Here is an 11,886-nt window from a genome sequence, read left to right as displayed (position 1 = left end):
TGGATTTGTTGGGCTTATGATGGCCCGGGCCCACCTCCTGCTCCTATGTTACCGCAAAGTGTACCCCAAAGTATTTTACATCCAAATTTAAAGATTTAAGGTAAATTGATTTGAGTCATTCGTACTCATAAGTTATTTTCGATAATGGAGCTTTCGAATCGATGATCCACTTCGTTAAATATGATCTAAAGTATTTGAAACTTCTACAAAATAAATTTCATATTTTTTGAAATCATAATAAAGTCTATCAAGTGGGCATAAAATGAACGGTCAAAATTGAATAAGATCCTAAAAATCGGATTCTTCAATTTAAGATCAGAGTTATTGATCTTTATCTAGGTAGTGAATAGAATTTTTTATCAAAAATTTAATCTATTCCAATTCTTTTACACCGTTAAACTAGTAAGTATTCTATACGGACAGTAAAAAATTGTCAATTTAGTAATCTTTTGATCGTAAGGTAAATAATGTCGAAAAATCATAACATATAATTTCTAGAAATTTTAAATGCTCTAGATAATTTTAACGGTATGGATCGTCGATTTGAAAGTTATATTATCGAAAACGAATTATGAGTATGAAAGCGATCGTACTCGTAAAAGTATAGTAGCCGGATTTTTTTAATTAATGTCTTCTTTTTTTTTTTCTGTTGCTGTATAGTATAGTGCTATTTAATGATATATTATTATTTGAGGAGTGTTATGAAAAACTGAAACTTGTGTCACTAAGTTCAAAATCTTATTTCTATATATATATATATATATATAGAATAGTGCTACTATACTATCAATAGTACCAAGCCTTTGGTACTATTGAGTTTTTGGCCGTTGGATGAAAGGATGTGCGGTTAGGATGATAGTGGTCCTCTAGGGTTAAGTGGGTGGTTGGTTTAATTGTATAATCTAACGGGTGGAAATGATCAAAGGATAGATCTAACGGTAGAAAACTCAATAGTATCAAGGGCTTGGTACTATCAATAGTATAGTAGTCGGACTCTATATATATATATATATATATATATATATATATATAGAGAGAGAGAGAGAGAGAGAGAGAGAGAGAGAGAGAGAGAGTTTTGTTAGAATACTATCGGTAGTAAACGACTCGGTTTACTACCGATTTGTTTTCGATGATAGAGCTTCCAAATTGATGATCGGCGCCGTTAAATATGATCTAAACTATTTAAACTATTAGGAAATCAAATTTTACACATTTTCTATTCTCTTGTCCATCAAGTGAACAGAAAAATGAATGGCTGGAAATGCATATCTTTCAAAAAGTGATGATACAATTTTTATATTTGAGATCTAGAGTCTAAATCTTATTTTAAATAGTTTAAAGAATTTTTTAACAAAAATTTAGTTGATTTGAATTCTTCTATACCGTTAAACGAGCAAACGCACCATATCGGCCATTAAAATTATAGATTTTGTGACCCTTTGATTGTTCAATTAGTGATGCCAAAAAATCATGAAATTTGATTTCTAGATAATTTAAATGGTCTAGATCATATTCAACGGTGTCAATCGTCGATTTGGAAGCTCTATCATCAAAAACAAATCGGTAGTAAACCGAGCAGTTTACTACCGATAGTAGCCCAGTCAAACTCTATATGAGTTTTGCTAGAATACTATCGGTAGTAAATGGCTCGGTTTACTATCGATTTGTTTTCGATGATAGAACTTCCAAATTGATGATCGACACCGTTAAACATAATCTAAACTATTTAAACTATCGGAAGATCAAATTTTACAATTTTTGATATTGTTCTCTTGTCCATCAAGTGAACAGAAAAATGAATGACTGGAAATAAATATCCTTCAAAAAGTGATGATACAATTTTTATATTTGAGATCTAGAGTCTAGATCTTATTTTAAATAGTTTTAAAAATTTTTTAAGAAAAATTTAATTGATTTGAGCTCTTCTATACCGTTAAATGAGCAAACGCACCATATCGGCTATTAAAATTATAGATTTTGCTTAATATGGCCAAACAGTCAGTAAAGCCTTGCTTAATTTTATTTTTAATTTCTGCTTTTAACAACAGTAGGTTTAGTAAAATATATTTCAAATAAAAAACTTTGAAAATTCTCCTAACACAATAATAATCTTAATAAAATCAAAAGTGATACTTCTGATTGTGATGTAGGAAAAAATAGTTAAACATATATTTAATATATATTAATTCTCCCCCCCAACAACACTTGTTCCAAAGACCATAAAGGGGGTAACTTGGGGTCCGCGTAGCCAACAATTGCATTTCAAATTTAGACGCGATAAAAATTCGATGTTTTCTAAAGTGGGGCCCACAGTCGCAACAATTGCGACAATTACGCTTCCGCATCAAGCAAAGATACACGGGCCGTGATGGGGTCCAAGGGGAGCCGTCCGATCTATGATGGACGGCGGAGATGGTGAAGACCCCACGTTTCGCCGCGTTGCTTGTTTTAATATCTCGGTTCCCACGCCGCAACACATGGCGGGAAATTTCAGACAATGCCGCGTCGAATTAAAGGCATATATTTTGACTTTGACTTACTTATCCATCCATTTTTTTTTTTAATTTCTGATTTACATACCCATAAAATATTATAAAATTTTTAAAAAAATTTAAATATTATTTCTATAATTTCATATTTTTTTTTTTTTACTTTAGTATCATGTGGTTTAAAATTTATTATTTTAATATTTTATAATTTCGTTTTTCTCTTTCTGTCGGCATTTTTTTTAATTCTCCGTTAAATTATATAAAAAAAATTTGGATATCCCACGTATAGTTTATCGAAAGTTCACTTTAGTATTACGTGGTTTATCAAAATTTTACTTTAATATCCTGCGGTTTTAATTTCCTCACTGATTTAATAAAAAAATTAACAGAGAAGATAACGAAAAGCAAAAAACGAAATTATAGGGTACTGGAGTAATACACTTTCAACCACAAAGTACTAAAATAAGAAAATATGAAATCACATGAATAGTATTTAAAGTTTTTGAATAATTTATTTATATGTATAATATTAATTTTTAAATGTAGCCAAAGTTGTATTACCAGAGTATATATGTATATATAACAAGTGGATTACTGAGTAATTTTTCTTTTTTCATTATAATAATTTTGCTTGACTTATAGTAGGGAGGTGTTATTTTATTTTTGCTTATTTATTAAGTAATAAATTATAATATATGGGATGGTTCGAAACTGTTCATTTATTTTATTGCATGTTTGTTTCAGGAAAAGTGAAGTTCAAATTGAATTAAACTTTCGAGTAAACTAGAGTTTCAGTAAAAATTATTTTTTTTCTTATTTATTTGTATAATTATAAAACTGAAATTTCTTTAGTTTTATTATTTATTTGACAAAAAATGAATAATACAAAAGTTAGAGATGCAAGAGATAGTTTAATATTTTTTTTTTTTATTTTTTTCGTAAATAATTTTGGCTTATGGTGGGCTGAAGTCAATTACGCTATTTTGAAACTTTTTAGTTTTGATCAAAACTAAAAATATAGTAAACCAAATAATAAAAATAAATATTTACGACTGAAAATTACGTTACCCCTCTTTCCTCTAGGTGAAATAAACTCATGTAATTTTGAAACTCTGGTTTTGTATCTCTGCTACCATGGCTCAATCTTGCAAATTTGGGCGTATTTTATAATCTTTTGGCTTTTCCAGCTTTATTGTAGGTGTAATAATATCAATAAAGCGTTATCTAAATATTGTTATTAAAAAAAATATATAAATAATGCTATTTGGTAAATATTTCTTTTTGTAACAAAATTAAAAGAAGTAAATCATTTTTTTTTTGGTTTTTGAAACATGCATTCTCATTTTATTTTCGGTCGTTAAAAATTTTATTTTATTTTTGTGCAAACAAATTTGTTGGTTATATGCTCATGCTAATTTTATTATACATACTTATTTGTTTGATCAGCTAACTATATTGTTAAAAAATTGATATTATTATTAAACTGCATCTTTAAATAAAAAAATAAGAAAAAATGCTAACTGTATACCTATATATTGAAATAAATTTTTAAATTTTTAGTTAAAAAAGTGGTAAGACAAGTAAGAAATAAAAAGTTTTTGGATGAATGTAATATAAAATTTGTACAAATAGTGTTGCTAAACAATTTTTTAAAAAATAATTTTTACACTTATGTGTTACAGTGTACTCCAAAATTACTGTATGTGTTCTGCTATGTCTCAGGATCAATTAAATTACACTGACATTTAAATGGTGGTGTGAACCAGAGTTTCTTTAACAAATCCAATAAACAATTTCAGAAAAAGAAGAAAAGCATCTGGAAAGGTCCAAAAACACTTCATTAATCCCTGCACATTCTCCCTAATAACCCCCCCATCATTTTTAAATTCAAACTCTAAGCCTCTATTAACTCGAATTTTTAAACTCCCACATATAATAAATTTGTTTATTATTGAACATAGCTCCTAATAAAAGTTTTCGTCCCCTGCTCCTCTCTCTCTCTCTCTCTCTCTCTCTCTCTCTCTCTTCTCCCTCGGCGTTCTCGCTCTTCCCATTCTCCTCGCATCGACACGTGTCGTCGCCCGTGACGCGTTCAGAGAGGAGAGAGGGAGAGGAGGACAGAGGAAGAGGAAAGGTGCCATTTTTTTACTTTTTTTTTTCCTTTTCTTTTTGAGAGAGAAAAGGTGCCATTTTGATACAGAGAATGAATGAATGAATGAATAGGTTTGGATTGGGGGGAGGAGTGATACCCAAGTGAGGAAAAGGGGGCAGTAATGATGGGGGGAGCTCACGAGTGGGATTAAATGGAGTTGTGGGTTTTGATCCGCTCCACTTTCCCCTGTTTCTCAAAGATCCCATTTTGAATATATTTGAAGAGGAAAAGAAGAGAGAGAGAGAGAGAGAAAGAAAGAGAAGAGAGGGAGAAGGGGTGTAAAAAAAGGGCAGAGAAAAGCTTCTTCTTCAATGCCCTTTTTGTAGAGAAGGTGAAAAAAATGGCCGAAAATTGTTGTTTCTTCAATAAGGTGGTTCCACTTCTTCTTCTTCTTCTTCTTCCTCTTCTCTTTGGTTCGCTTTATGTTTTTGTTTGATTAATTCCATTTTTTGGTATCTCTAAATGTTCACATACCCCTTTTATATTGCGTTGTTTCAAAAAAGATTGGATTTTGATCTTTGTATACTCCTATTTGATCTGTTGGTTAAGTACACATATTGTTTCCTTTTCTGGATCTTTTTGGCTTCAACATTCATGTTATGTATGATTTGGATTTTTGCCTTTTTTTGCATCGTACTGTGTATTTAGGCTTTTTAAACTTGTAGAAATTTTGCAATTTATTATTATTATTATTTTGTTTTGCTCAATCTATTTAAATTTATTAATTGAACATTTGTAAAAGGCCCTTTGTTGAAATAGTTCTACCCAAACTTCCATGCTGTAAATTTTCGCAGCTAAATTACACATCAGAAGATGTTGTTAGGAAAGAGTAGTGGAATGATTGGAACCTGGGGTTTTCGTAATGTGTTAAATATGATCTCACTGTTCTATTGAAACAAGTACCTTGTATGGTTTCCACAGTAGGATGCATTGAATTAGGCACCAAATGAATCATTTAATATCAAAAAATCCACATGTTTATTTCCAAATTCGCGACCTGGGTCTTCAACATGCCTAGCTCAGATGCGAGGGAAGTACTGTACTCAGTATCAACACGAAATTGATAATTATCCGTAAGTAAGTTCGATGTTAAATTGTAGGGATAGTTCATCGTTTTAATAACTTCGGGCTTTTCTTTTTTTTAATGACTGTAGAGTAAATTTTAAGTCAATTAAATGGATACTGTTTAGAATAACCATTGGATTATTACTACACAGGGTTTAAATACTTATTTTCACCTCTTACAGGACATACTTATTGTAAAGCCTCCGAAGAAATCACCACTCGCATTGAGGATGATCGTTTTAGGTGTAGCTATGATTTGTGGGGTTTACATATGCTCGGTGTGCCTGAAGCAAATAGGAAACAACACCATTCCCAGAATGATTAAGATTGAGCGAACAACGCACTCTTGTCGTAGAGCTAGTTTTTCGCAATTCGAGAATACTCATCTACACTACCCAGAACCGACAACTTACAGCAGGTAAAGGGAATGTTTATAACAGTATAAGTTGTACTCTTTCTTTGCTAGGCCCTTTTATGCAGAAAAAGAGAAGGAAAGTCCTTTTCAATTTGCAAAAAAAAGGGATTAAATTTTTTGTTTTAGAAACTTCGACACAATTTTCAACTACCATGTTACGCATTTTTGAGCTACAGTTGCATAATTTTGGGACTTTGCATTGATTATTGAAAATTGTGCATCATTCTACTATTCCTAGAAGTTGAGAATTGTGCTATGAAGAAACCATATTCTCTTTTTTTTGGTTTAAAAGAATATTTGGATAATTGCCTAACAACCATTCTAGCTTGTAGGGGTGAATGTGCATGCACGCCAGTTCGGTTCTTTGCTATACTTTCGACACAGCGATCTGGAAGCGGGTGGTTCGAGACTCTTTTGAACAGTCATATTAACATCAGCTCGAACGGGGAGATTTTTTCTGCCAAAGAAAGGAGAAGTAACATATCTTCTATAATACAAACGCTGGATAAAGTTTACAATCTGGATTGGTACAGCAGTGCTGCGAAAAATGAATGCACAGCTGCAGTTGGCTTCAAGTGGATGCTTAATCAGGTTTGTCGGAGAATGAACTTCTGTCCTACTATTTTTTCACCGTTGCAAACAAGGCTTTTATATAGCATTTCAATATCAAATATCAAATATCAAACATCAAATTCCGTGCAATCAATGCGTTTTAGCTGATATCATGGGTGGCAGTGTAGATACTACAACTTAAGAAAGAATACGTAGTGCATGAATGTCTCTAGGTTTTGCTAGAGAAGTCTTGTATACTAACAATTGATTTCAACATCGAATCCTCAAAATGAATGGGCTTTAGAAATAGGAATTGCATGCTTGCAGTTGTCACGACTATTATTAATTCAATTCTGGTGTAACAAGTACTTAAATAATAAAGTTGCTCATTATCTTGTTCTGTGTCTCAACCTGCGATCTTCTTTGATAAGTAGTTTCAAATGAGACTTGAATTTGTTACTCTTTTCCTTACCACTATGTTGATCACCTATTTCATCTGTATTTGCAATTCGTGAAAGCTCTCTCATGTTGAAAGCTTATGGCCGCATTCCACGTGTATGCTCCATTGATATCTCAGGGTCTTATCGAGAACCATGAAGAAGTAGTTGCCTACTTTAGCCGTAGACACATCTCTGCAATATTTCTATTCAGAAGAAACCTACTTCGCCAGTTGGTCTCGCTGCTTGCGAACAACCACGACCGAGATCTTAAACAGTTAAACGGGACGCATAAAGCTCATGTACACTCCAAAGATGAGGTCTTGTTTCTCTTCACAACCCCAAATCGGTCTAGTTAATTCTCGGAAGATCCTGTACTTCAATATCTACTATTTTGCAGGCTGATGTGCTTGCCAGATACAAGCCCAAACTCAATGCTACGTCGTTGATTCCGAGACTTAAACAAGCTGAAGAGTACGTGGCGAACGCTATTGAAAGCTTAAAGACCATCTCTCACATCGTAATTTTCTACGAGGATCTCATTAATAATCAAACAGTAAGCTTCCCTACAACTTAGATTGGATGAGTGTCTCTATCGATCGTTGCCGTTAAATTCATCCTTTTTTTTTGGTGCAGATGCTCATGGATGTGCTCAATTTCATGGGAATGCCTGAGAGGAAGTTATTTAGCCGACATGTAAAGATACACAGGAAGCCGTTAGCAGAGCAAATCGAGAACTGGGACGAAGTCTACAACGTTCTTAACGGCACACGATACGAGAGCTTCTTGAATTCTGATTATAGTATGTAGAATTGAGACTGTTTTGTAATGTTGATGTACATAGAGTTTCATTTCCTCGATTTTTTTTTTTTTCCTTTTTTCGTGTGAAAGTTGATTACTGCAGAGGTTTTCCTTGACAACAACTCTCTCTGCTGAGCTCCAACTGTATTTTGTTACCCTTAATAGAATTAGTGTGCGAAATTTTCATTTTTGAAATCAACTGTGTGTTTTCGCTGCTCATATTTTTCTTGTAGCACATGAAGTATGAAATACAGAATCATCTAAAATAGGAAAAACTTGAACCTGAATGATTTGAAAGAATCTGAAAGTGAGCAACCAAGAACTAAAAGGACCAAAAGAAGGCCCATGATCATTCTTTCTAAAATAATTACTCTATGAATTAACTTAGCTTCATTCAAATTTAAAAACCATTTGTCTTCGAAGTTTAAAATCAAAAGGAAAGAAGATTCTTGTCCTCAAATGAACCAACCCAGTTGGCGAAAAGTAAACAGATAGAAAGCTGAGGGCTACTGCTGAAGTGTGCAGCAAACAGAAAAAAAGGGTGTTTTGGGCCGCAGAAAGTTCTTGTGCAGAGCTAGCTAGCTCGGCAAACTCTGCTTTCTGGGCTCCGTCGTTTTAGACAGCCAGACGAAGAGCCAACTATCAGATTGTTGGCGCTAACTATTAATTTCAAAAGCTCAAGTTATTATACAATCAATTCACTTAAGCGTATAGGCACAGCGCCCACGAGTTTCGCCTGTGACTCGGCATAACAAGTCTTTCGCTACTTCGAATATGGTTAGGTCCAATTTTATCTCTTGCCATTTCGAACGTTATTCGGGCCAATCTGGCCTTCCGCCACAGGACAGAATATTGGTCTCTTTAAGCCAACACCAACTTCTGCGCGCAAGGTATATGGCTGGTGGAGATGGAGATCTCGTTGTATCCACCTCACACGGATTCGAGATCGATATCCGATCAGAGCTCACCAAACATGTTCTGCAAAAGCTCAGAACTGCAGCTATGGGCACAGGAACACAGAAGAAACTAAGAAGAAAAGGAAGTTGCTTTCTTTCGTTAGTCCTGAAGTTCTCCTTTGTAGTAAAACTTGGATATCTAATAGGCGGTGTTTCGGACCTTTGGTGCTTCGAGAAGGTAACATAGAGATACATTGAATTCAGACGCTTTTTACACCGCAAACGAGACCAAATTCATCGAACTCGTTCAGTTTCATTCACCAGAGATAGAGAGAATATAGTATTACATTCAACAAGCGAGACAACTAAGTTTGTCGAGGACCTGCAAAGAAAAGCTGGAATGCGCCCCAAAGACTCTGGAAGAGCCGCGCAAGAACACAGCTCGAAAGTCGAAACCTACTTGATCAGTAAGTAATCTAGCAGTCTAACACTTAAACAACTGCGACTCGCACTTTCGATAACTGCGCGTCATGTGAATCCCTCGACGCAGAACCATGTGCACGCCCCAAACGATCGGCAGATTCCGAAGTATAACCCTCTCCTTTCTAAGATTCTGCGGCTCGGTCGAATTGTATATATATTCTTTGAACACTTCCTCATGTGAGGGGATTCTCTTTGCTAGATACAATACTCTCAAATTTGTTACTAAGATCCTACATTCTTACTAGCAGCTGCATGCATAGCTGTTTACAGTTAAAAAGGCAAATACGCAGCCAACAATTGCCTTGGAGCCGCAGATTCAAAAAAACAAGTATATAATAAATAAAAGGATGCGGAGTAATTAATTTGTCGTAGGATGAGTTCGTATTTAATATGCTCGTAATGCCTTTTCAAAACTTTACATGAAGAACCAAATGGGACTTGGTCATTAGAATATGAAAAGTATAGTGTACAGCTTAATTAAATATTTCACATGGTATTAGGACAGCACGTCATGCTCGCATGTGTTTGAGTCTTCTTCTTGCAAAATCTGCTTGTATTATCTAATAATAACTTATGCCTTCAAGAAAACTATTTATTTGTTAGCAAAATTATATATATATATATATATATATATATATATATATATATATATATATATATATTTGTTAGCAAAATTATATATATATATATATATAGCAGGGTTGCTGTACTCTCAGGAGTATAGAGGCCTCCGTGCTCCTGAGCCGTTTTCGATGATGAAATTTTCGAATCGACGATTGACTCCGTTAGACTTAATCTAGAGTATTTGAAGTTTCTAGAAAATAATTTTTGCGATTTTTTTATATTATTTATCTAGTGATTGAAAGCATTCAAATTCAATAATTTTTAATGGTTGATATTAGATCGTATTGAAATCCGATGGTATATATAGAGAGAGAGAGAGAGGAGAGAGAGAAAGAGAGAGTTCGGCTGCTATGCTATCAGTAGCACGAAGGCCTCCGTGCTATCAAGTTGTTTTTAATTATGCGACCGTCAAATTGATGATCGACTTCGTTAGACTTAATGTTATTAATAGTACCAAATACTCAGTGCTATCAAATTTTTTATTGCTAAATCTTTCTCTTTGATCATTTTCACCGGTTAAAACATGCTATTCCACCAACCATGGACTAAATACTAGAGAACCACTATCATTCTAACTGCACATCTCTTCATTTCGATGTACTATACCTTTTTCTTTCTTCTTCTTTTCTTTTTATTTTTTGCTTGTTTTTTTTGACCACTTTTCTATTGCTTTCCCTCTTCTATGTGGCCTTACTGCTTTACTTTATGTGACTAAATTCATCCACTAAATGAATAAAGCTGGTAACGTGCTACCTTTTTCTCAAAAAAAAGTATTCTAGCCTAGTTATATATATAATATATATAGAGTTGAGTTGGAATACTATTAATAGTATTTAGATTTTTTTTTACTATTGACTTTTTAGCTGTAAAATTTACACTTTAATTAATTCTATCTTTTAGATCATACTATTCAACCAACTATCCACTCAACCCTAGACGGACCACCATTAAATCCTAAAGGACCAGTATCATTCTAGTCCTACAATTTTTCATCCAATGGTTAAAAAATTGGTAACAAAGTGTGAAAATACAAATAATAGTATTCCAGCCCAATTCTATATATATATATATAGAGAGAGAGAGAGAGAGAGAGAGAGAGAGAGAGAGTCTAGTTACTATACTATAAAAAGCACTAAGCACTTGATGTTATCAAGTTTTACTGTTAGATCTATCCTTTTGATTTTTTTCATCCTTTACATCATATTATTCTATCAAACACCCATTAGTAACACCAATAACTTAGTGCCACTAATAGTATTTTAGTTTAATTCTATATATAGAGTCCGGCTATTATGTTATCAATAACACCAAGCATCTTGTGTAATCAAATTTTCCTCTACTAGATCTACCCCGTTGACCGCTTGCGTCCATTCAATGGTATTATCCCACAAACCACCAACTAAATTCTAGGTGACTATTATTATTCTAACCGTACATTCCTTTGTCTAATGATCTAATGAACTGGACGAGAGTACAATGACATATTAATATCTCCGTTGCATCCATAAATTTTTGTTTTCTTTTTTTTAAAAAAACAAAAAAGGGGAGTATCTTAAAGTGAATTAAAGTAGCTTTATGTACATAGCAGCTTTAAGATAAACAGGTATAGCGGTGCAAAGTTGCCTGCAGCTGGAACCGTCCAAATAAAACCCAACTTAAAAATGTATCTGAGGTTAGTGGGGAAGTGTTGGGGAATCCTATCTCTTTGGTTTAAGTGCAGCGAGTGTTCTAGGCTATAATTAGCCAACTTGTACTTCAACATTAAACATTAGTTGAGCTTCAGATTATTAAAACTAATCCTATATCATTTTCTATTACATTGATTTTATAGGTAATATCATATCAGAGGAAGTATAATTAATTAAGTCCTTTATTTCAAAAGGTTCTTAGTTTAATTTCTATATTAATTTGATATGTAATTAATTTAGATAGGAAAAAATAAGTGTACATAGATGCTTGGGGTATGTTCTTT

The 11,886-nt window shown here is 33.4% G+C and overlaps 1 protein-coding gene across 3 annotated transcripts; it reads left to right on the top strand.

Moving 5' to 3' along the window:
• Positions 4,462-8,130, top strand: LOC109707661 (nodulation protein H-like). Of its 3 annotated transcripts, XM_020229120.1 has the most exons (7): positions 4,521-4,623; positions 4,713-5,011; positions 5,889-6,124; positions 6,454-6,712; positions 7,251-7,430; positions 7,511-7,666; positions 7,747-8,130. In XM_020229120.1, the coding sequence occupies exons 2-7, from the start codon at positions 4,982-4,984 to the stop codon at positions 7,918-7,920; spliced, it is 1,035 nt and encodes a 344-aa protein (XP_020084709.1). In that variant the 5' UTR covers positions 4,521-4,623; positions 4,713-4,981; the 3' UTR covers positions 7,921-8,130. The 3 variants fall into 3 exon arrangements, with proteins under 3 accessions (XP_020084715.1, XP_020084709.1, XP_020084700.1); XM_020229126.1 differs by lacking the exon at positions 4,713-5,011 and having other exon boundaries at positions 4,462-4,623; XM_020229111.1 differs by having other exon boundaries at positions 4,527-5,011.

This window comes from Ananas comosus, linkage group 1 (assembly GCF_001540865.1).
Source record: "Ananas comosus cultivar F153 linkage group 1, ASM154086v1, whole genome shotgun sequence".
Lineage (NCBI taxonomy): Eukaryota > Viridiplantae > Streptophyta > Magnoliopsida > Poales > Bromeliaceae > Ananas > Ananas comosus.
The sequence above is the reverse complement of the archived record's forward strand: the minus strand, read 5'-3'. Positions and strand labels throughout refer to the sequence as shown.